Raw genomic sequence first — 25,373 nt, 5'->3', positions numbered from 1 at the left:
TACCTTATGTTTTTTTACACAATGTTTTATAATGTCGACACAAGAATTATGCTAAAAAAATGAAACGCAAAAAATATCTCAATTTTTTAGAGAATCTCATTAACATTCCTCGTCTAATCAACTTAAACACAGATTCTGGCATGCAAACTTGAAAACACTTGTCACGGACAAATTGGCCCCCAAAATTCAAAGTGGTTAATCACCCTAACTTACTTCTAACCAATCCAAGATTAAAGACTCCATTTAAAACCAACCCACATTCTCACCGTTCTTAACCAATCCAAACCACTCATCACGGGTTCATCATCCACCGTCAAAATCATAATGCATTTAGTCAGTAGGGCCATCACACAAACAAGTCGGGCGGGTGGGCTCCACAAACACAATCCAACTTGGGAATTATGACCGTAACGTACCACCAAGCAGCCTCTCCATCGGCTTATAAAACCACTTCAGGTCCTCCACGGCTCCACCATTAACACGAAAAGCACCTTCATCTTCGTCACCAGAGTAGTCAATATATACAGTAAGTTTCACGTTTGGCTATGAAAAATCAATGTTAGTGAAGAGAGAGCGTATAACGGCGACGATGATGCATGTAAATGCAGTCCTGGTTGCCATCACGGTGGCTCTGCTAGCGTGCGCTCGTCAGCGCATTTACTCCGACGAGCGGCGCCTCGCGGTGAACATGACCTTTGTCCGGGATGGTTCCGCTCTCGGAGCTTGTACTAAAAAACTTGTAATTATGTAGTAAAAGAATGATTTAAACATGTTTATTTATTTAGTTTGCTTGGATGGGAGTTTGCCTGCGTATCACCTGCACAGAGGATTCGGGGCCGGAGCAAGAAACTGGCTTTTGCAGTTCGAGGTAACTCTCTTTTTATAATTATATGGGTTCAAAGAAAACTTTTATTAGTGATAATTAAAGTTAATAGCGTATAATTGAGAGTGAAAGTTTAAATTTGGGAAACCAGTACGACATCGTCGGTTGTATTCGTCTTGCGTCTTGTGCACGTTACCATGTAATGTACAACTTACACCACCCGTGGGCGCTTTCAGCCGCACTTTTGTCAGTGGCGTTGTTTCATTGGCTAAAAGCAACGACAGATTTTGTCGGTCGCCGATTCAGAAACAAATCGCAATGATTAGTTAGTGTGGCGATGTCAATTAGTTAAGAGTATTCATTTTTATTTTCGAGTTACGAGTTTAGTCCTTCCTCTCGTTATATCAGTTGTATAGGTATTGAGTCGAGTTGTTGTTAGAAAAGGGGTTCGTTGGGGTCTCTACTTAGTGATCAGGGGCGGAGCCACCAAGGGACTAGGGTAGTTCCCGGCCCATCCTGACTTCATCTGAGGTGTGAACCTCATGGAAGAAGATGAAGCAAACGACGTCGTTAAGCTGTTTTGATTTTAAATCTTTTCTACTGTCTAATGAAACGATAAGTTTGGTAGGGGAGTTTTAAAAGAGATGTGCAATTTTAAATGGAAAAAGCAACCCCACTTCTGGTTCGATTCTCTCACCTAACAGTAATATACACCCTATAATTTTCTAAAGCAACTCACCTTCTTTATTTGCAGACCTCTTCCCCTTTTCCTTCTTTTTCTACTTCTTTGTATTTTCTTTAGCCTTCCACAACCTACCTCTTACTTGGTTGTCTGGGTTTTTTTACATTTTTTTCTTCTTAGTATTGAATTTAAGAGAATTTTTTCAGTTTTGTGAGAATTACACAAATTACATATGTCAACATGTTATGAATTCAACTTTTTACACACACTCATATATATATATATATATATATATATATATATATAAGTGTGTAAAAGGCCCCTCCTCATTCAGAATTATAGATCCGCCACTGTTTGTGATAATTGTGATCACTTGAGAAACCTTATGAAGCTTGAAGTTTTGCATTGATAATCATAAACCATGATGTTAAATCATAGCCGTTTGATTAATTGGATTAGGGTGGAGGGTGGTACAATGATGTGAAATCATGCTCGGACAGAGCCAACACGCGAAGAGGATCAACACGTTATATGAGCAAGTGGAAGGTCTTTTCTGGAATTCTCAGCAATAATGCATCTCTTAATCCAGGTATAGTGTTATTCACATATTTATTTTTACCTTTTATATATATATTTTTTAATTTTTTATCATTGATCTTCTTTAATTCATTTAATTTGACGACAAAAAATTGAGAGAAGTTTGTGAGAAATAAAAATGCATGTGTGGATAACACTACCGTATAATATATACATCATCTTCAATTCCTCAATGCATGCTTTAACTAATAGTCATTGATTTAGTTGACAAAAACTTGTGTATGAATGTCGAATCACGTAAGATGTCTTTCTTGAAAGCATTAGAGTTATGTATTTTAGTCTCACTCGACTTCACACTAGTCCTACTCATGTTTAAATTGCTATAATTAGACAATTCTATTCAAATTTTTCTCAACTAAACTTATATTTTGTGGTTTTACTTAATAAGAGAACTGCCATAACCAGACAATCATGCCATAATTTTCTTTTATTTACTCATATCTTGTGGTCCATATTTGGCATCACATTTTTACAAGCTATACTACTATTGCTGCTTTTTCATAATTTGGTCTATATATTTTGGCATACAGCTTAAGAGAGGGGCGAGCCTCTCTGCATTACTTATTTCATAATTTACCACTAATCCCAAATAATATTAACTTTTAGGCAGACAGGTCTAGTAGAGGGGGGACGGGTGGGGGGTTACTGGGTGCAAAGTTCCTTTCTTTTTCGAGAAAGAGTTGGTGCCTCGCACATAACTATTAACGAATAACTAATCTTGCCTAATCCGTCTCTAAAAAAAAAAAAAAATCACTTTTTGCAGACAGTCCATGTATCCTTTGCTTTTCTGTTGTCCCGATCACGTGGAAAAAAATAGAGATGACATCTATTTTCTCAGTGGTAGCTTCTGATCTAGCTGACCATCCTTCCAGCCTCTTTCTAGTTTTGTCATTTCCTCTTGTTGTTGGACTGTTTAAGGCCATGCCAAACATAGTCCATAGTGCACATTGGCCTATGCATGTCCCATGACTATGCAGAACGGCTTACATGGCACAAAAACACCGTCAAGATGAGGCCAATGAAATAAAGACGTTTTGTCTAAACATATTTACAAAACGCCACATCACAGTGTTCCCATGTCATGAATACGAACAATCTCACTTTTCTTACTAGTTTGTATCTCTATGTGAGTGAGCGCGTAAGTTTGATACATATTGATATTATTGGCCTATTATCTTACTTAAGCTTTGGACTAGTCGTCGTGCTCCTGTTTTTTAAAAAATGGGCATTGAGTTTGATCCTTTCTTTTTTTATTGGTTCCCTCTACCTGTTATGCACGTCAGGGAGCGTCTAAGCTTGATGTACATCGCTACATTCTAATTTTGAACCAGATTTTACAACTGGAACCGAGTGAAGCTTAGATATTGTGATGGAGCTTCATTTGCTGGAGATGCAGTTGTTAATAACGGGGTACTTATCTCTAAACAACTATTTCCTTCCCACATTCTTAACTGATCATTTCTTTGCACGTAATGCTCGTGTGAAATGATTGTGACAGACATCGTTGCTCTATTTCAGAGGGCAAAAGATTTGGGAAGCAATCATCCTTGATCTTCTGCCGAAAGGTCTAGGACAAGCGCGTAAGGTAACACTGATCGATCAGATAAATTCTTCTGACATTTTTGACACGAACTTAGGCACTCGAATTCAGTTACTTTGTCACATTCCATCTGTTTTCTAGGCTCTTTTATCAGGTTGTTCTGCTGGTGGTTTAGCATCATTTTTGCATTGTAACAACTTCACCAAATACTTACCAAGCAACGCCAGTGTAAAATGCTTGAGTGATGCCGGATTCTTTCTGGATGAGTAAGTTCGTTACGTCAATTTTCCAACGCCAAAGTACTTTGCAGTTAATGCATGTATCATTATATCTTCCACTTTCGGCGTCACATTTTTTTGCAAACGAGATATAAGCTTGAACCACACCATAGATCTTGTGACTCTACAGGTAACAAGTTCTAATGCCGAAATAAACCAAAATTTTTTTTTATTCTATATTTTCCATGTTCTTATTATATGGAAGGCAGGGAGTAGAGAAGAATCTAGAGGAGAACGGTACCAAGAATTCCATTTATCCCGAGCTGGTAAGATTTTCGTAGCATTGATCGTTGAGCTGTTAGCCGATTAATGCATGTTAATCACCTGGTTTTTAACATTTGCTATGTTTTGATGCAGTGTTTCTTATAGAAATATTAGAGAGACGGGCCATACGGCCCACTTCCAACAACACCGATATTGTCCCCAACTTGGTAATTACCACCTGCACAATCCGTCAGGTGTGGGGTTTTATCACAAAAGGGTGTGGGGTTTTATCACAAAAGGCCTCGGTATTAGTTAGAGTGGGGTTAGGATATTTAAACTCTTCTTTTGTCATTGATACGGTCGATGTGGGACATTTCAACACGCCCCCTCACGTGGGACCCTGCTTGGGTTAGGATATTTAAACTCTTCTTTTGTCATTGATACGGTCGATGTGGGACATTTCAACACGCCCCCTCACGTGGGACCCAATTAGCAGGTCACACGTAGGAGATCCACACATCGACAACCACGTGGAGCCAAGGGGGCTCACCCTACACGCAGGGCCAAGGGACCCACCATCATCGCGCGGGGCCAAGGGGACCCACCCATCACGTGGCAGTACGGTACGGGCCCGCTCCCTGGCTCTGATACCATATAGAAATATTAGAGAGACGGGCCATACGGCCCACTTCCAACAACACCGATATTGTCCCCAACTTGGTAATTACCACCTGCGCAATCCGTTAGGTGTGGGGTTTTATCACAAAAGGCCTCGGTATTAGTTAGAGTGGGGTTAGGATATTTAAACTCTTCTTTTGTCATTGATACGGTCGATGTGAGACATTTCAACATTTCTTTCCACAGTATGCACTGAAATTCATCACAACACCTTTCTTCATATTGAACTCAGCCTATGACGTTTACCAGGTATAAATTTTGAAATAATTAGTAGGCGTGAAACTTAGCTGCAATATGTTTCATACCTCCTTTCTCTCTGCATCTCTCGTCACATGATGCACATAAACAGTCCTTATCAATTAATGGACCTCGTATTGTCCACAGTTCCATCACATACTGGTTCCGCCTTTAGCTGATCCACGCGGACATTGGAACCGTTGCAAATTGAATCCTGCAGAATGCAATCCTGACCAGCTAAATACATTGCAAGGTTCTTCTTCAGTTCTTTCCTTTTTTCCCCCTTCAAGTTGCATCATTTTCCTTAACCAAAGCACGATCACGGACTCTGCGGTAGCTGAATCATCGCTCTTTTTCTCTTAATCGTCAGAATTCAGGCGTGATATGATTGTCGCGATGGGATTGTTCTACAAATATTCCAGAAGAGGAGGGATTTTCCTCAATTCATGCTTTGCTCATTGCCAAAGTGAGTCTCAAGACACATGGTTTGGTGACGATTCTCCAAGAGTACACAATAAGGTATTAATGTTAATATTTCCACAATTTAAGGAGATTCATGTCATTTCATATGCTACAATTTAAACGAAGGGTAAGGTCGCGTACTCCCGACTCTCGCAAAGCGAGAAACCTTGTCGAATTGGGGTCGCCCATGTCATTTCATATGCTAAGAATGCAAGAAGGTTTTGGTAGAGGTTGTGGATTGATGAGGTTTTTTTTTTTTTTGTAGACGATTGCAGAAGCAGTAGGTGATTGGTACTTCAGCAGAAGAGTAACAAGGGAAATTGATTGCCCATATCCTTGTGACACTACCTGCCATAACCTTATACCTTCGACTCAGGTAGTTAACGTTATCATGATTTTGAGGCGTTATTGCAGAGAGATTCTAATATACAACCGGGATATATTTTATATTAGTTTTATTCATCACATGATCAAAGATATACATACCGTACATTGCATCCGAGATTCTCCCGTACCTTATTTATTTATTTATTAATTCCATTGATCTGACTCGAAAAAAAATATATATATATATTGCAGGCCCTTTAAGAAGATTTACAAGCTATTAGCTAGGTCACAAAGGTCTTCAGGGGCTTTTCCCAAAAAAGGAGACAAAGTGATATACATGGCGGAAAGGGATTTTCTCCGGTTCCCTTTTACCAAATTCATCCAATTAATCAATCTGGATCATTGAAATTTGATCAAACGACTACAAACATGAGATCCCTTATAATAACTTTAACCGTTTGATTAAAGGGTCCGAATTAGATGATTCGATGGAAGGGATCCGGAAATGATCCCTTTCCATACATGGCATAGCTTGTTCGAAAACAGGGAAAAGAAAAGCAAATATTCTTTCATATCAATTGGATTCAATTCACCAATAAATTATAAGTTCGTTTATTTTTGTTTTGTTTTTGTTTTTGTTTTTTGTTAAATGATAGATTTTATTAGATTAGTCATAAACGGAATTTAAAATCACGCCTTCATACAAAAACTCAACATCTTTATATCACTGTCGTAAATGACCACTTGTTTTATTTTGTTTTTGTTCAAATGGATGATTGTGGAGTGCTCATCCTCATTTTTTATTTTCCCTTTTTTTCTGATGAAAAAAATTGCCTTCCAAAGAGCTTGAGGCCCATAGCTCAAATCTGAATCTTCAACATTATCTGACCCGAGATTCTTGTTGGGCTTGAACATTTATCTGGCTCAAATTATACTCTTCTAAAAGCTGGTGGATGACTACTGTTCATTAATACTGCGTTGTCGGTTTTGTAGATGCAAATTTCTTCTTCCTTCTTTTTGGACAAAATTGCACGTACAAAACAATTAACATCTTAGGGTCAAGGGCAAGAGCCTCACGCGCCCACAATGAATGGGGGGCTTTGGCCGAAGAACCTCCGATGCCAAAGTTAGAATTTAGAGAGAAAAAGTGTTTGGAAAGTTTTTTAGAATTTTAGCAAGAGTGTGAACCTAGGTTTTTGGTGAGAATGGGAGCCAATATATAGGGCATGGGCGGTCGTCTTTGGAGGAAGAGTGGCCGGTCCTTTATGCACATTTTTGGTGTTACTTGGTGATTTAATTAGCCATTAATATATTAATTTGGCTAATTAACGTAATAAAAGGAATGTTTTTGGGAGTTTATGGTATAATTTAAAATAATGGCTTAATTGGTTAACTAATCAATGTCACAAAAAAGGAAGGATATGGTGGAAAGATGAAGGAAATGGCCGGTTCCCTTGGGAGAGAGGGTAACCGGCCTTTAGCGTATTTTTTGGACATAATGGATAGCTTAATTGACAATTAATGGATTAATTAAGTAATAATCTCATTAATTAGCCAATTAGCTTAATTTATGTGGAATATTCTGTAGGTTATAGAATGATAGCTAATTGATTAGCTAAAAGAGGGAAAGTGAGGTAAAAAATATATGGAATATGTTTCGAATTGTTACTTATTTTGGGCATTTTTGACTTGGTTGATGATGATTGCCTGCTGCTCGCGCGTAGGAATCTCGTTGTACCTCAAATGTATTTTTGTCCTCTTTTGTCCCGAAATTCACGTGTCATTTTGTGATTATTTTTGGCTCCACAGGTTTTGTCCCTCATTTTATTCATGGTTTTTGGATTTTAGTGGGATTGTACAATGAAGTGATTAATTTGCCCTTGAACTTGTTCTTACTATTCAGTAAACACGCCGTTGAAAATTAAAAGAAAATAGAACAATTGAAGTTTACTCTCACTCTACAAAACCATACGTAAAATTTTCATATCATATGTCTTATCGTTCAATTCTACTCAATTTCAAGGAAATTCCCCCTCTTACAGCTCAAGTCTTTGTTATTTTTGAGCGTTAAACTATTAGCTGTTCATCAAACTCTCTGTTCGTCTGATATGTTTTATGTATGGAAAAATAATAGAAATTTTCGATTTGTTTATATGCTTGACATTTCAAACTCAATACATTTGCTATAAGTTGAAAGTTTCGCAAACTCTCAGCCGTTCAAGACAAAAAATTATTAGAAAAATGACCCACGAGGCATGGAATCTTTTGCATTGAAAATAGATATTTAACGCATGCACAAAAATTATATCAGATTCCTCCCCTTACGTCAAATTTTGCTTTTTTTTTTAATTGAAAATTAATTTCACCAGATTTCTTGAAAATTAATTTCACAAAATCTTTCAATCCAAGAGAGGTTTTTCAGTGTGATCGGTACATATAATGATATATCACGTGTCATTATACAAATAGTGAGATATATATGTTAAAAAGATAATAATTTAAAAAATAAAATTTCTCACAACCTTTATAAAACTATGTGGTATATTACACGTGTTTTGGTCACAATGAAAAATGTCACATCCCAGCCAGGCCCCATCACATCCTGAGCTCGACTCCACCGTAGCACGATATTGTCAGCTTTGGACCCCGACCACGCCTTCACGGTTTTGTTTATGGGAAAACACACGAGAACTCCCCAATGGGTCACTCATCATGGAATTGCTCTTGCACGAACTCGCTTAACTTCGGAGTTCCAATGGAATTCGAAACTAGTGAGCTTCCAAAATGGTGCTTGGTAGAGATGATAATATACATATAAGGCTTACAGAATCCTCACCCCTGGACGATGTGAGATCTTACAAAAGATTTCTCCCAATCCAAGCTGAGAAGCTATAAAGATTCTACAACTGTCAATTCGCCGCATTCCATGAGAGATTTTTCATTGTGATGAAAACAAGGGATGATACACCATGTGTCACTATACAAATGGTGGGATATGCGTGTTAACAAGTTAATTACTTAAAAAATAAAAATTTCCACCACTTATATAAAACACGTGGTATACCATTCGTGTTCCGGTCACAATGAAAAATTTCTATCATTCCATGCCACATCACCACAGCCTTTTGCAAACCGAATTACCAAACCGCCCTTATTAAATTTAAGATGCAAAATCCTGTTATTTTATTCAGATTACCGCATTTGACCTCGTCGCGACTCTTACATCATTCGTCATTTCTTAGTCTCACCCATCATTACGCACACAAAGCTCGGCAAAGCGAGAAGACCGAGAGCGAGAGAGTGGAGTGGCAGCAGCAGCAGCAGAAGGTGCAGTGGTGGTAGGGTGAGGGAAATGCCTTGCTCTGCAATCGGCGGTGCTGGCGGAGGCGGTGGGGACAGTAATGGTGCTTTGAGCAATTTCAAGCTCAACGAGTCCACGTTCTTGGCCTCCCTCATGCCGAAGAAAGAGATTGGCGCCGATCGATTCATCGATGCGCATCCCAACTACGACGGCCGCGGCGCCCTGATCGCTATCTTCGGTAACTTGTTCAGTTCAATCGCTTAATTTCTGTTTGGAAGCAAAGAAAATTATAGAAAGGAGAATTGCTCTAATTCTAATCTTATATTTTCTGTTTGATTCATCTAAGAAGAAAGAAGCGTGTGATTATAGTTGTGATTAGGCGTAATTACGAAAATTAGTTTAGAAATTAGTTGACAGAAGAAAGAAAGTATTGGATTGACTTTCTGAGCTGAGGAAATTAAGCTGTTGAAACTTGAACTGAAACTTTGAATCAGATACTGGAGTGGATCCAGCTGCTTCTGGATTACAAGTTACGTCAGACGGAAAGCCGAAAATCCTAGATGTTCTTGATTGGTAACTATGATTAAACTAATTTATCTGAGCAAATAATTGGTATTTACTAAAACCTTTGATTTAATCTGATACCTTCTGTTTTATCAGCACCGGGAGTGGTGATGTTGATACTTCGAGGGTAGTCAAGGCCGATGACGATGGTTGTATTTGTGGAGCTTCGGGTTAGTTTCTCGATCTATTTGTGTGTATGCATGTATTTATGTTTCTTGAACTTTGTAGCCTGTGTTTATATGTTTGATTGACCAGGTTTCGGAGTTTATACCGACATCTTTAGCTTATAGAAAAGAACTATCTAATTTATGCAGCCATCTTAAGCCCTGTTTTCAAAATTGCCATGTGTGGTTTTAATGCCAAGTTTCATACAGGAGCATCTCTGTTTGTCAACTCTTCATGGAAAAATCCTTCCGGTGAATGGCATGTCGGCTATAAATTGCTATATGAGCTATTTACGGATACGTTGACTTCTCGCTTGAAGGTGAGCATTATGACCCATTGATTTGTTTATTCGGATTTTCTTTGTAGTCTCTGTCATCACTTCAGATGATAATGACAAATTTTCCCTCTTTTGCTTTTATGTTTTCACTGACAGAGAGAAAGAAGGAAAAAATGGGATAAACAAAACCAAGAAGAAATTGCCAAGGCTGTTAAACATCTTCAAGAATTTGATCAGGTTTTTGAACATGATGCTTCTTAATTTCTTTACTGGGAATAAATATGACTTATGTACTTCATCCTGTGCTGTTAATTTTATGTAAGCATACCAAAAACTCAACTGAAGGTGTTAACTAAATGAAAATGGTTATTATTCCAATTTCATGTAAAATTGTTTTCTTTTCACTGGGAAATGGCCTCTCAGTCTATTAGTATTTAAACCCTCTTGTTCAAGTTAGTTTGTTGTAATACTGTACCTGCGTAGAAAGGGGATGGATTTAACTGCTATCTATCATTTGAAATGTACATGTGTTAATGTTGGAAAGCATCTCTAACACAGGTCACCATAATCTGATCAATTCTATGTAAAGCTTTCCAGCTGCTTCCCTCAAAATACATGATTAGCACAAGTAGTCTCCTGCATGCTTGCATTATGTTGCTCCTAAATATGTAAGTTACTCTGTTACCATTTTCAGAAACACAGCAAATTGGATGATGTTAACTTGAAAAGAGCTCGGGAGGACCTGCAAAATAGAGTTGATTACCTACAAAAGCAAGCTGATGTGAGTGCAAAATTTATTTTAACAAAATAAAAATAAATTCCTATGCAACTCTTAATGGTAGTAATTTTTTGTCTTCTAGAGCTATGATGACAAAGGGCCTGTCATAGATGCTGTTGTATGGCATGATGGAGAAGTATGGAGGGTTGCCCTTGACACACAGACTCTTGAGGATAACCCAGATTGTGGAAAACTTGCAAACTTTGTGCCCCTAACTAATTATAGGTATGGTTGGGTTGGTTTATTGGAAGTTTTGTTAGAAAGTTGAGACAAAGAAACTTATTGTAATCAAGACCACATTTTTCATCTGATTTCAAGTTGCAAATTTATTTGTCTTTGGTGTTTTAGTTTCCAGTACAGTGGCCATGATAATGAATCTATTATATAGAATTTGTTAGTTAGTAGTTAATTATATAAACTTTTTTACAGGATAGAACGAAAATATGGTGTTTTTAGCAAATTAGACGCCTGTACATTTGTTGCTAATGTGTACGATGAAGGGAATATTCTAAGTATCGTAACAGATTGCCATCCACATGGCACTCATGTTGCTGGTATCGCTACTGCTTTCCACCCGAAGGTACTATTATGCAGGCTACATTTACTGCAGTTTTTTTCAATGCTAGGGTAATATTCTTATGATACATGTCGTGTTCTTAGGAACCCCTGTTGAATGGAGTTGCACCTGGAGCACAAGTCATATCTTGTAAGATTGGAGACTCACGTTTAGGTTCAATAGAGACTGGAACTGGGTTGACTCGAGCCTTGATTGCTGCTGTGGAGGTGCTTTTAAATTCTATTATTTTCTAATAACTCTAAGATAATCAACACTAAGATAATCAACAATTTTAGTATTGCCCAAGTCTTGTTTAGGATTCAGTATTGTGATACTAGTAGACTCCAATGCCTTATATAGATGATTATCATGATGGCTTTTACAATGTTTTCTGCAGCATAAATGTGATTTGATCAACATGAGTTATGGAGAACCTACACTGCTGCCAGACTATGGGCGTTTTGTTGACCTCGTTAATGAAGTATCATTTCTAAATTTGTGACTTTGTCTTTGATAACTGCTTAGTTTTTTTTTTTGTCCTTTTATCTTTCATGCTCTCACACATGTTATATTCTACCCATTGGTGCTAAACTAGGCTGTGAACAAGCACCGTCTGATATTTGTGAGCAGTGCTGGCAATAATGGGCCAGCATTGAGCACTGTTGGAGCACCTGGTGGTACCACATCAAGCATTATAGGAGTTGGTGCATATGTCTCTCCTGCAATGGCTGCTGGTGCTCATTGTGTAGTTGAAGCTCCAGGCGAAGGGCTTGAGTACACTTGGTATATTAACTTCCTTCTTATGACTTTCAATGTTAAACAAGAGTTCCCTCTTTCGGCTTCATTTAAGGTGGTCTTCTGGTTCCATGAGATTTTATGGTTGATATGCAGGTCTAGCCGCGGGCCAACCAGTGATGGAGCTCTTGGTGTCTGTATAAGTGCTCCTGGTGCAGCTGTTGCTCCTGTTCCTACATGGACTCTTCAGCGACGCATGCTCATGAATGGAACATCAATGTCATCTCCATCTGCTTGTGGGGGAATTGCATTGCTTGTTAGTGCAATGAAGGTACTTGTGTTATGCATTAGTAATCTTGTTGTCTGCTCTTTTGACATTGTTGGTACAAATATGTATTTTCTGGTGCAACTTCTTAAATCTATTGATTTCTGCAGGCTGAGGGTATTCCTGTGAGTCCATACAGTGTAAGGAAGGCTCTTGAGAATACATCTGTTCCTATAGGCTGTTTGCCTGAAGATAAACTATCAACTGGACAAGGGCTTATGCAAGTTGACAAGTTAGACTTTTGATCTAAGCCTGCACTCTCTCCTACTATAGATATATGCATATAATTTTGATAGATATCCTGCTTGTTTACTGATTATCAGGGCACATGAATATCTAAGGCAGAGCCGGGATGTACCAAGTGTTTGGTATCAGATAAAGATAAATCAATCTGGTAAAACAAGTAAGTTTCATGCCCCCACTGCCTGCACACTTCATTGAAAAGCCCAGAATTGTTCAGCTTCATTTAGCTCGAGAATTCTTCTTATCTTGCATGATGGGATAGATAATATTCTCCAAAATTCTCTTGTGATTTTAAAAATTGGTGAAACGTCTCCTACAGAAAAGGCTGAATTTGTCAAACTTTTTGTTAGATTTGCTGATGCCCTTACGGCATGTTAGTATTAAGTCCGATATCATGGATCTTCATTTTTATAGTCAGGTTTCATTTTTTAATGCACTAGTCATTAGGCTTTAGCAAGAGTTCCATTTTTGAGAACTGTTTTAATTTTAGGTTATGTTGATGCTCCAAACTTACTTTGTTGTGTGATTTGATGACAGCTTCTACAACACGAGGAATCTACTTAAGGGAGGCTAGTGCTTTCCAACAATCTACCGAGGTGAGATTATTTTTACACCTGAGAGGCAACAAATTTCTATGTGTAGAATGTTAACAATCTGAGGTTATGAGTTAGTTCTTTTCATTATGCAATTGTTGCATAATTAGTGTTACCAGCTACAGCTTGATATGTGGTGACGCTATCTTGAACTCAAAAGTCAAGTTTTGTGATATGTTTATGATGTCTCTTTTGATTCAACTTGCCTCCTTCCTATTATAAGTTTACTTTCTTTTTAGGCTTTTTAGCCAAAATGGTTCCTGAGATTTGCATAACACCTCACTTTGGTTCTTGAGATTTCAAATCAATAGAGGTGGTATCTGAGATTGTCCACCATCCATCATTTTGGTCATTCTGTTAAAAACTTCATTAAGTGTCCCGGAGTTCTTGGCCGGAAGTTTGGGCAATTTTCAAAGCTTCGTAACTCAATCATTTCTTAACCAAATTTGACCCATAATATATCAAAATGAAGATAGGAAAGTGTAGAATAAGATTATACCTATTTGGAAGCCCAATGGTTGCCGGAGATGGTCGGAAAATAGCCTCAAAGTTGACTGGTCCGAGGGAAAACTGGAAAACTCACCGGAAACTGGGTAAACTTTAAACGTTCATAACTTCTTCAATACTCAACAAAATCAAGTGATTCAAAAACGAAAGTCATACTTCTCGACGAGACGAAGAGAATCCTACCTTTTTCAACGGCTAACTCGCCGTGGTTTGGCCGGAAAACAGCTCGAAAGTTATGAATGTTTAAAGTTTACCCAGTTTCCGGAGAGTTTTCCAATTTTCCCTCGGACCAGTCAACTTTGAGGCTATTTTCCGACCATCTCCGGCAACCATTGGGCTTCCAAATAGGTATAATCTTATTCTACACTTTCATATCTTCATTTTGATATATTATGGGTCAAATTTGGTTAAGAAACGATTGAGTTACGAAGCTTTGAAAATTGCCCAAACTTCCGGCCAAGAGCTCCGGGACACTTAATGGAGTTTTTAACGGAATGACCAAAATGATGGATTCTGGACAATCTCAGGGACCACTTCTATTGATTTGTAATCTCAGGGACCAAAGTGAGGAGTTATGCAAATCTCAGGGACAATTTTGGCTAAAAAGCCTTCTTTTTATTTAAACTTGCTAAGAACAACTTTTGAAACATTTCTTTCAGTCCCTGTTTCCACTTTCATAGCATTTACCAATTCTAACATAGCTGATGTGGTGTTTCTAACAGTGGACGGTGCAAGTTGAACCAAAATTTCATGAAGGTGCTAGTAATTTGGAAGATTTGGTTCCTTTTGAAGAGTGTATTGAGCTACATTCCAGTGAGAAGGCTATTTTGAGGGCTCCTGATTTTCTCCTTCTTACCCATAATGGGCGTAGCTTCAAGTTAGTTAGCACTACTTCAATGTGCCATTTTCATATTAATTTGTCCACATGTATGCTATAATTTACTTGTTACTGTTTTTGCTTTTTTCTTTCTTTTAAGAATTCCCCTGGTTTTCTTCATCTGTGAAATTAACGAACTTGATCTTCTGCTATGCTAATTCACACATGTGGTTGCTATACCATTAAAAGAATGCTTGAATCAGCTGTTGCATTGCATGCACATATTTGTGTGTTGTCATACTTTTACATTTGGCGTCATACTTCTTATGTATTTGGCTTGGAATATAGAATAGAACATAGTTTCTTGTGAGTGTAGCTTGTGGGAGCTGCCTGCTCTCAAATGATGGCATAGCCAATTACTTGTGAACTAGTCCCCAAAACAGAGTGAATGGGCAAGGTCTTGAGCCTTATGTTGATATAAGTTTCCTTCATTGGAACATATATATGTATCAAAATGTGCATGCACATGGAACAAATCCGCATGTGCATAAGCTACTTGCATGATACTTTATAAATGTTTTTTGTGCTGTCTTGAGATTCTGGACAAGTTGAGTGTCAGTTTATTCATCATCATTTACAAGTTCCTCTTTCGTTATTTTCAGCATAGTAGTGGATCCCACCAACCTTAGTGAAGGTCTGCACTATTTCGAACTGTATGGTGTTGATTGTAAAGCACCATGGCGCGGTCCTCTTTTCAGAATCCCTGTTACCATAACAAAGCCTATAGCTGTGATAAGTCGACCTCCATTGTTGTCATTCTCTAGGATGTCATTTTTGCCAGGTATGAGCATGCTACTTGTGTTTTTGATTGGATGGTGTGGATCATATGTACAATTCTTTCATGGTGGCAATTCCTCTTCTTGATGTTAGGCCACATAGAAAGGAGATTTATAGAAGTGCCTCTTGGTGCTACATGGGTTGAAGCAACTATGCAAACATCAGGATTTGATACAGCAAGAAGATTTTTTATTGACTCTGTTCAGGTACAGCTTGCAGTTAAAACTTATATCAGATGGTCTAAATCTGCATTAACATGCTTGCAATGACCAGCTATGTCCCCTGCAAAGGCCTCTTAAATGGGAGAGTGTTGTAATATTCTCGTCTCCTGCTGCCAAAAGCTTTTCATTTCCTGTTGTGGGTGGTCAAACAATGGAATTAGCTATTGCTCAATTTTGGTCAAGTGGCATAGGAAGCCATGAAACAACTATTGTGGATTTTGAGGTATGCTGTTAATATCTAGACTTGGGATATCTAGTAAAATTGCAATGCTTTATTGTTTACTAACCAAAATCTTTTAGCTTTCTACATTTACTGATGATGGCATGAATTTGCATTGTGGTTAACTTTCTAGATTTCTCTATTATTCTGAGGTTGTACCTCAATTGATTTCGACATTAACGTCTTATAGTTTCAGTTCAGGTAACTTTTTTGATATTCAATATAATATGAGTTGAGAGAAACTTCCTTTTCACTCAACCGATAGACTTTGTTCTATTTCTTCAACTGAATTTTTATCATTCATTGAAAGTCTATTCTTTTGTTTTAGATATAAATCTAAAACCTTTAATAACCACTTAATTTTAGTTTTTTCATCAGTAATGCAGTTTCTTCAGCGACAAAAAGGCAAGAGGCATCTTATAATGAACTTCATTAGAGAGCCTTACAAATGGGTTTTGTATAACTTTCAGATTGTGTTTCATGGAATTAGCATTAATAAAGATGAAGTAGTGCTTGATGGAAGTGAAGGGCCAACCAGAATTGAAGCTGAAGCTCTACTGGCTTCTGAGACACTTGCACCGGTTGCTATTCTAAACAAGGTGAAGTTGCTCCCCTATTATAGATGATGATAGTCATACAAGTTTCTTAACTGCTTGGTACCCTTGTGTGCTAATATATTATCTTTTCTCCTTGAGATCAATTTGCAGATAAGAATTCCATACCGGCCGGTTGAGTCTAAACTTTGTTCACTCTCAACAGATCGTGACAAACTACCTTCAGAAAAACGTATTATGGCACTTACTTTAACGTGAGTTATGATCTGATGTTCATTACTTAGAAGTCTGCGCATTGAGTTTTACAGTAATAAATCCTTTCTCTTCTGGTTCATGCAGCTACAAGATCAAATTGGAAGACGGAGCTGAAGTGAAGCCTCAAGTTCCATTACTTAACAATCGCGTATATGACACCAAATTTGAGTCTCAATTTTATATGATCTCTGATGCAAACAAGGTACTTTTGAGCATTGTTTTTGTCATAGTTGAATATGAAATTTTGTTACAACAGGGAAGTTGAGGATGCATTTCCCTCATCCCAACTATCATGTGTACATGTTTAATCATTGGAATCCTTTGAGTGTACTTTTTCATTAGAATTTCTTACTTTCTTCCATTTCTGATCATAGCGTATATATGCAATGGGTGACATATATCCAAGTAAATCAAGACTGCCCAAGGGAGATTACAATTTACGGCTTTATCTAAGGTATTGTCCTCTTTTTGAGACAACACATAACCAGCATGCCCATGCATGCTTTTATTTACCTGCAATTAGGACTTATTTTACTACCACTAATCATCTTTCAGTTTCCTTTGTTAGTTTGTTGAAGTTATTCCTTAATATGAAATTATCTTAATATGAATATACCTGGCATTGTTTGCTACCATGGACATTAACACTGGAAAGGTGCATTAGGCATAAGTCAATTTTCTACTAGATTAACAAAACTTGCTGCTATTCAAACATCATCTAATACGAGGTGTTTCAACCTTAGACATGACAATGTGCAGTACTTGGAAAAACTGAAGCAGCTGGTGTTGTTCATCGAGAGAAATTTGGAAGAGAAGGTAGAGTTATTCTATATAGTGATATGCTGTTCATAATATAACTCTCTTATAATCAAAATTGTAGAAGATTATCTGTAATATTTATTATTTATACCCCAGGGTCAATGCATCTATGTTTCATTACTTATTAAATGCTCTTATTTCTTTTCAAGCCAGGATGTAATCCGGTTGAGCTTCTTCTCCCAACCTGATGGCCCTTTGATGGGAAATGGTAGTTTTAAGTCCTCAGTATTAGTCCCAGGGTATGCGGCTGAATAATTTGTTCTTGTGGTTTAATGACACCATTTTGCAATGTTATTTAACTTCTTGATATTTGGTAGGAAAAAAGAAGCATTCTATTTGGGTCCACCATCCAAAGACAAGCTTCTAAAGGTATTGTTCTATTTATATATTTATTTTTTAATTTGATGTAAGGGCTAATGATTTTAATGCTAGTGATATGTTTTGCAGTTTTCTTCACAAGGATCTGTATTACTTGGAGCTATCTCGTACGGGAAGCTGTCATATGTTGATAAGGGAGAGGGAAAAAATCCACTAAAGAACCCTGTGTCTTATCAGATTTCTTATATAGTGCCACCCAATAAGGTTTTATATATAATCCTCAGTGTCCTAAGACAACATCATATATGTTCTCATGTGACTGACCAGCTGACTTGAGCTTTGGTTAGATCTCCTGTTTTCATTAGTTATTTAGCCAACAAAAACATGTGTATATAAGTAGTTTTCATTACAATTACAGATGGATGAGGACAAAGAAAAAGGTTCTTCTACTTGCACCAAGCCTGTTTCTGAGCGGTTAAAGGAAGAGGTATGTAAGGCACATTAGTTTCTTAATCTGTTACGGATGCATCAGATCTTTATGCAGGTTGCTTCATCTGTTCTCAATGCTTCAGATCTTTATGCGGGTTACTTCAACTGTTGTCTATGCATCAGATCTTTATGCGGTTTACTTTGGGTAAAATTTGTTGGTAACTTCTGATTTTGAAATTAGAAAAGTTGAAAGCATGCTACTCATTCCCACCTTTATCCGACGCTTGTGTGGACATTTGTAGTAAAATTCTCTGACTTAACTAAATAATAGATATAGCTTCCTAAGGTGCTATCTTTTTTTTTTTTCAAGTGGCTCATACCAAACTTAGAAACCTGATATTTCTGTGGCACTTCTAGAACTGAGCATGTGCATACAGTTACCCTTATTTACGGCTTTTCAAAGTTGGTAACAGATTTGTCTAGTGAGTCCTTATTTTATTCTTTACTTCGGCATTTTTATTATAAAAGCTCCTTGTCTTCCTGTCAGATTCTGAGGTTCACAAATCTTTCTACCTGAGATACTATGCTTATTGTTTGTACTTTGTTAATCAGGTTCGAGATGCAAAGATTAAAGTTCTTGCAAGCCTGAAGCAAGATACTGAAGAAGATTGTTTGGAGTGGAAAAAGTTATCGTCTTCTCTTAAGGTTAGAGCTCATATCCTCATATTGTTATGGTATAGATTAAATGAGTTAGGTGTATATGATCAGGCATTGACTATTTTAGGTCATTTGATGACATGTAAAGGAAGATTATTTGAATTCAGTTTCTGGCATTGTCTATATAGTAGGGTTCTTATATTGAGTTTGCTTCGTTCAACGTGGTTAGTGGGCCTCTCACTTCTGAGTGCCATGTCACCAACTTATCTTACACATGGACACGACACTCACATTTGAGCTTTTAGTCTAAATCTGTTCCAGAACTATACGTTTTGACCTGTTAATTTATACTTATAGTCAATGCATGTATAGATATGTATTTAATAATATATTTGGTTTCAAATTGAGCATCTGCTGATTAAGTCTGTTGAGACTAGCCGTCGAAAATATCATATTATGCTTGAGGTTTATGTAGCATCTATAACTCACTCATTGTATGTAACTTGTGTTTCTCTTTTCAGTCTGAATATCCTAAATACACCCCACTGTTTGCAAAGATCTTGGAAGCTGTACTTTCTCGGAGCAATGACAAGGACAAAGTCTGCCATGAAAAAGAGGTAGTGTAGTACAACCATTTGGCCAAGAATGATGTAGTTCTGTAAATTTTTAATCCCTTGCAAGTGAAGAAATATAATTTAGGTTCCACTTTTGGAAGTTGGGGGGGTTTGTTGCCAGGTGAATACCTCACCAAATGTTTTGGTTTAGGGTAATTGATCAGGGCAATTGGATCCCCATGCAAGAATTACCCGTCTTCATCATTTTCAATACATGATGAACCGATTCATACTTTGTATATACCGTAGGTGTATACAACCTTTCTATGTTCAAGGTTGTGAACTAATACGTATATGCTTGCGGGGTTTGTTTATGTGGTGATCTAATAGCAGCAGTTATCACATCCTCTGCTTTGCAGGTAATTGATGCAGCGAATGAGGTGGTTGACAGTGTTGATAGAGACGAGCTGGCAAAATTTTTTGCACTAAGAAGTGATCCCGATGATGAAGAGGCTGAGGTTTGCTATGTGTTAAATCATACTTGTTTTTCATTCTGTCTTTCTGGAAACTGTTGTGAAGATGCCAAAATTATTTCAGAGAATCAACAAATCTTACAAGCTTTTTTCATAAATTTGTTTATAGGTTAATAATAACTAGTACTGATTCTTGTTATAGAAAATTAAAAAGAAGATGGAGACAACTCGTGATCAATTAGCAGAGGCATTGTACCAGAAAGGACTGGCACTGGCAGAGATTGAATCTTTGCAGGTTGGAATAGTTATTTCCTTCGAAGTACTTTCTTAGTCATCTAAGCTTAATCTTCTGTTTTTAAAAGTTTGGTATAAAGTATGTGAAAGTTACACGGTCAGACTCAGATTTTATTTGAGTTGGGTCAGCCTGAGATGGTTGTATGTTTGGTTAACGTAAAGCTTACTTCTTTCTAGGATGTTGAGCTTTAAAATTGTGAGGAACTTTTGTTTTCTTCCATTTTTCATAGAAAAGCTTTTACAATGGCCATGCGGGTATGAATATACGTACTTTTTAATATGTGATCAGTTCTCCATACCTATGAATGCTGACCGAGAACTCACCACACTCTTTTCCATTCAAGTATTACAGTCCATTTGTTTCTTATACCCATTTATTCAGTAGTGGGAACGTTCGTATGCATTTATTTTAAATGTATCTCCTAATTTTCATTTATGTATCTCTAACAATTAATGGAGTACAAACTTACCGATTATTGTTGCAGGGTGAGAAGCCTGCAAAGGCTGAAGGTGCAGAAGGGGGGGAGAAGATTGAAGATCCTTTGAAACCAGGCTCAGATTTGTTTGAAAGCAACTTTAAAGAACTTCAAAAATGGGTTGAAGTGAAATCCTCCAAATACGGAACTCTCTCAGTACTACGTGAGAAACGTTCTGGAAGGCTTGGAACAGCACTGAAGGTATTTTTCTTTTTCCCATCTTAACCTTTGGAAAAGCACACTGCATCTCACCTAAAACCATGTATATCTCATAGGATCAGTATCATCTGCACTTTCTGGTAGGCCTTTTGATTGAACTGCTCGAGTAATTCTAATTGTATGTCAGCTCAATAAACACATTAATATAATAAGTTCCAAGCCAATAAACCCGAAAAGAATTCAAAACGCTCTATAAACACACAATCTGGTCCTCTAGTCATTTGTAGTTTCAAGGTTTGTATTTCCCCGGAAATATTGTCAAAGAGGAACAGTTTATCTAACCGATCATATTTACAAGTGCAGGTTCTGAATGACGTAATTCAAGACGATGGGGAGCCTCCCAAGAAGAAGTTATACGACCTGAAGATTTCCTTGCTCGATGAGATTGGCTGGCAACATTTGGCGGCACACGAGAGGCAATGGATGCATGTCCGCTTTCCACCAAGTTTACCTCTTTTTTAGAGTTACTCTGTTTCAATTCTCGGAGATCAAATAAATGCGAATAGTAATATCACACTAAAATGTGCTAGACCCTGTGACTGATTGAGCTAGTTTTTCGACTACTTAAAGGACGGTTTGTATGACGTTTAAATGATCGTTTCTCACTTTCTCTTCTATCTGTAGTGCTTGTGATTATACTCGTCTTCTGTCTTCGAAGTGAAATAAAACTTGCACGGAAGGACGACGGGCTACAAATATCCTTTGCAAGTTGAACTATAAATGTATTTGTTTCTTTTGCTTTTCATTCGAGATATCAATGCCGCTAATCTCCAATAAGGATTAGGAGTGATAAGATCGTGGAATCCAAGTGCCTAGAGGGGCTGGAGTGCTAGAGGCAGGCCATAGGAAGGCCTCAGAGTGAGCTCAACGGAAGGCGAGTGGCTATAAGTTGGAGAGATGGTAAAAGAAAACCTAGTTAGAATTAGGGTTAGAACTATCTTGTACTCCAAGAAAGTCAAGTTTCGACCAATGCACATTCTCCCTCCAAACCCGAAAGGCAAGTACCCCATCTTGTGCTTGCACCCGCCGTGGATGTCGTCCTTGAACCTCTCCGGCTTGAACTCGTTGACGTCCTCGCCCCACAGGGCCGGGTCGTGGTGCATGCCGACGATGTCAATCCACATGTTTGTTCCACTCGGAATGGACAGGTTGTCGCTCACATGAATGTCGGCTTTGGCTTGCCTTTGTGCATTTGGTGATGAAGGGTATAGTCGTAAGGCTTCATTCATCACCCATCCCATCTGCATAATTAAATTAAGCACAATCAATTATGGTGTTTGAATAAAAGCATCTTACCAAAATAAAAAGGCAAAAATGGCCCGTTTGGTGAGCTGGATGGGATTGGGCCTAGGGATAGGATTGGATGGATATGAACTTGTAAGACATAACTTGTAACTCATGTATAAGGATAAGTTAGATAATTCACTCTAGTGTGAATTCACAACCCATCATGTCCAGTCCTATTAATCTCACATTGTGACACAACAAACAACAGACTTGACTCAATTCTATTTTAATTGACTATAACTTGTCCCATCGAGCCCACCACACGGGGGAAAGGAAAGTTTTACCTTCTTTAGTTCGGAAAGCATGTCCACATCAATTTCTTTATTATCTCCGACCACTTCCCTACTCTCCTCTCTCAATTGATGTTGCCAATCCTGGTGGGTGGCCAGAAGCAACATTGTCCATGTGATTGCCAATGCAGTTGTCTCATGACCTCCAAAGAAAAATGTCTTGCACTCATCCACAAGTTCTTGTGTTGTGAAGCCTCGTTCACTCTCCTTAAGCAACAAGCCAAGCAGGTCGCACTGCGGCGTCGACCCTTTGATGGATTTTTGCCTTTCGTCAATGATTGACAAGAACAATTGGTTGATTTCTTGCCCAAGTTTTCTGGCCTTTAGGGTTTCCTTAGGGTGCATAATTTTTCCGAAAGGAACTCCCACAAGACGGCTCGTTTTGAAGAGTGTCATTTGCAAGGATCTTAGTTTTTCGAACACTAGGCGGCCACTTTGGTAGCTGATGCCAAAGCCGGTCTTGGCGATGATGTCTCCGGCGGTTGCTGTGATTTCTCTCTCGACGTCGATTTCTTGAGCACCGGAATCTTTCCAATTGTCTAGCATTTTGATGGTGGTCTCCACGATTAAGCTCGCCATTGCCTGAATTCATAAACAAAGCGAAAATGGGCAACTCATAATATCAAGTACTGTATCTGATATAGTATGCGTTTGATCTGCATATACATAGAAAGAGCGAGAGCGTATAACTTCAAGTTTGTTGGGTTAAAAGCAGGAGTGATAACATGGCGGTGACGAACCCAGTCTTTCCCTTCGGACATGACTAGGCCATTACCGAACATCGGGGCTCTATCGCGTCGGAACACCGCTGGCTTCCCCCAGTTCTTTGCTGTCACCTCCGCAGACAGTTTTTTCAGTAGCTCTGGATCTGCTATGTACAAAAATGGCTCAGTCCCCAACCAATAAACGAACGTCTTTCCTGCAAATATACACAAACACAAACCAATCATTTTATACAAACATTTATCATTTATTGACATGAATATTTGGGCATGCAAATGTGTTTTGAGATGGTTATCAAACGGGCACTTAAGCGTGTGAGTTTACTTACCGAAAGAGTTTTGCCAGCGAGTAAAAAAAGGAAAAAGAGTTGAGTGTATGTCATGGGAGATATTTGAACTTTGAAAATTGATGGTCTTCTTTTTCATCTCACTCAGATTTCCGAATGGAAACCTTGGAGAGGGACCATCCAACCCATTTTTCTTGAGCTTCCTGTACGCAAGAATTGGGAAACCCCAGAGAGAAAATATTAATCTGCAGAAAATATACAGAAGTGCCATGACGATCGCGATGACGAAAACTAGAAGAATGGTTTCCATCTCTCTCCCTCTCTCCCTCTCTCTCTCCCTCTCTCTCTCTCTCGTTAGTTTATCCATCTTATATATAGAGTTTATAATATATACAATACTGGCACACAAGCCTTATTTTACTAGGAAAGTAAATCCTAAAATTTACATTTAATTACAAGGAAGGTAATCTACAATACAAGGAAGGAAGGGAATCTACAATGTAAGGAAGGGAATCTACAATACATGGAAGTTAATCAACGATACAAGGACGGTAATCTACAAAAGATAGAAAAACTAAATGCTAAAGTTCACAATTAATTACAAATCCTAAACCTACCAAACATAGGACTCCTAGAATATTTATATGAAAATCAATACTCCTCCTAAAGTTGGTGCATAGATACGAGCATGCCCAACTTGATAAGTGAGTCTTGAAACACTTTACTAGATACTCCATGAGTAAGAATATCAGTCTGTTGCTCTCCTGAAATTTTTGATCTTTTGAGTACTTATTCTTAGTGGTTTGGTAGCATATTAGATGTGCTTACTTGTTTAACTTTCAAAGTATGTCAAACGCATGCTCGTTTGATCTCATGAATGTCGAAAACAATCCAAATATGCTCCACAAAGAAAAATTGTATACTTTTGACACCTAATAAGCTTTTCATCCTTTGTACTCATTCTCAAAAGTCTAGTAGCATATTATATGTGTTTATTTGCATAAGTTCTGAAATGTGTCACACGACGCTCGTTTGATCCTATGAATGCCGAAACAGTCCAAATACACTCCAAAAAGAAAAAAGTTGAGTACTTTTGACACCTTGTAAGCTTTGATTTTTTGAGTACTCATTCTTAGTGGTCTAGTAGCATATAGATGTGTTTTTTTGCTTAAATTCCAAAGCGTCCCAAATGCCCACTTGTTTGATCCTATGAATGCCGAAAACTGTCCAAATACGCTCCAATAAATTTCGATATGTAATGCTTGTGATTATACTTGTCTTCTGTCTTCGTAGTGAAGTTAAACTCACGGGTCCTAAAAGACTCATCCCCTTGGAACTTCAAATTAAAAACCGGTTCGGTCGTATCGTTTGCTCATTCAATTGTCATGATATTTGTTTCTTTTGCTTTTTATTCAGTATAACAAGCCGCTAATTTCCAAATATTCAATATGGCTTACAATGAGATGCCACTTGAAAGGTTTTATTAATGAATAAAAAAATTAATTGAATGACTCTAAGGCAAAAGGAGAAACTCTTAAGAAATGACTGATGAACACGTGACTGGACGATTACACACACCGAACCCGGCCCCTGTATAGGGTAAAGTGGGTCCAAACTATGACCTGGAAAGCTGCATGCATGCGTACGGTCGTACATAACTCCTAAATTAGGGTGAAAATTAGAGACTTTTACAATAAGGACTTGGAGTGATAAGAACGTAGGGCCCAAATGCCTAGAGGGGCTGGAGTACTAGCGGCAGGCCATCGGAAGGC

General features: G+C 38.0%; 3 protein-coding genes across 3 annotated transcripts; 2 read left to right on the top strand and 1 right to left on the bottom strand.

Annotated features, from left to right (window-relative positions):
• Window positions 1–457: 457 nt before the first annotated feature.
• On the top strand, window positions 458–6,453 carry LOC126615244 (pectin acetylesterase 9-like). The gene is made up of 11 exons (XM_050283048.1): window positions 458–868; window positions 1,965–2,101; window positions 3,434–3,512; window positions 3,601–3,687; window positions 3,784–3,908; window positions 4,126–4,186; window positions 4,953–5,051; window positions 5,187–5,292; window positions 5,410–5,558; window positions 5,767–5,877; window positions 6,081–6,453. The coding sequence occupies exons 1-11, from the start codon at window positions 770–772 to the stop codon at window positions 6,087–6,089; spliced, it is 1,062 nt and encodes a 353-aa protein (XP_050139005.1). The 5' UTR covers window positions 458–769; the 3' UTR covers window positions 6,090–6,453.
• A 2,540-nt stretch (window positions 6,454–8,993) lies between these two features.
• On the top strand, window positions 8,994–21,758 carry LOC126616078 (tripeptidyl-peptidase 2-like). Its single transcript, XM_050284061.1, is given in 35 exon segments — window positions 8,994–9,077; window positions 9,079–9,367; window positions 9,624–9,702; window positions 9,790–9,863; window positions 10,068–10,177; window positions 10,292–10,372; window positions 10,830–10,916; window positions 10,996–11,138; window positions 11,343–11,493; window positions 11,574–11,696; window positions 11,867–11,950; window positions 12,065–12,252; window positions 12,361–12,535; window positions 12,640–12,761; window positions 12,853–12,932; window positions 13,310–13,368; window positions 14,595–14,749; window positions 15,352–15,530; window positions 15,620–15,732; window positions 15,800–15,970; window positions 16,438–16,566; window positions 16,675–16,775; window positions 16,861–16,978; window positions 17,151–17,230; window positions 17,520–17,592; window positions 17,749–17,834; window positions 17,913–17,964; window positions 18,043–18,177; window positions 18,332–18,400; window positions 18,955–19,047; window positions 19,521–19,616; window positions 19,973–20,071; window positions 20,229–20,321; window positions 20,806–20,997; window positions 21,319–21,758. Coding segments are annotated over 35 exon segments (4,122 nt in total). The 3' UTR covers window positions 21,478–21,758.
• On the bottom strand, window positions 21,731–23,911 carry LOC126616086 (cytokinin hydroxylase-like). Its single transcript, XM_050284087.1, has 4 exons — window positions 23,644–23,911; window positions 23,276–23,511; window positions 22,587–23,174; window positions 21,731–22,256 (listed from the first exon to the last, which is right to left on the bottom strand). The coding sequence occupies exons 1-4, from the start codon at window positions 23,909–23,911 to the stop codon at window positions 21,828–21,830; spliced, it is 1,521 nt and encodes a 506-aa protein (XP_050140044.1). The 3' UTR covers window positions 21,731–21,827.
• Between the last annotated feature and the right edge of the window lie 1,462 nt (window positions 23,912–25,373).

Source organism: Malus sylvestris, chromosome 1 (assembly GCF_916048215.2).
Source record: "Malus sylvestris chromosome 1, drMalSylv7.2, whole genome shotgun sequence".
NCBI classification, from domain to species: Eukaryota; Viridiplantae; Streptophyta; class Magnoliopsida; order Rosales; family Rosaceae; genus Malus; species Malus sylvestris.
Note: the sequence above shows the minus strand (reverse complement) of the source record. Positions and strands in the feature narration are given on the sequence as shown.

Bases quoted from the DNA above. Each gene is read 5' to 3' on its own strand.
- LOC126615244 (XM_050283048.1), top strand. From the start codon at position 770: ATGTTTATTTATTTAGTTTGCTTGGATGGGAGTTTGCCTGCGTATCAC. The intron at 869-1,964 runs GTAACTCTCTTT...TAATTGGATTAG, and splicing joins ACTGGCTTTTGCAGTTCGAG to GGTGGAGGGTGGTACAATGA. The intron at 2,102-3,433 runs GTTATTCACATA...ATTTTGAACCAG, and splicing joins TCTCTTAATCCAGGTATAGT to ATTTTACAACTGGAACCGAG.
- LOC126616086 (XM_050284087.1), bottom strand. From the start codon at position 23,911: ATGGAAACCATTCTTCTAGTTTTCGTCATCGCGATCGTCATGGCACTT. The intron at 23,512-23,643 runs GTAAGTAAACTC...GTATATTTGCAG, and splicing joins TCGCTGGCAAAACTCTTTCG to GAAAGACGTTCGTTTATTGG. The intron at 22,257-22,586 runs GTAAAACTTTCC...TTAATTATGCAG, and splicing joins TGCTTTCCGAACTAAAGAAG to ATGGGATGGGTGATGAATGA.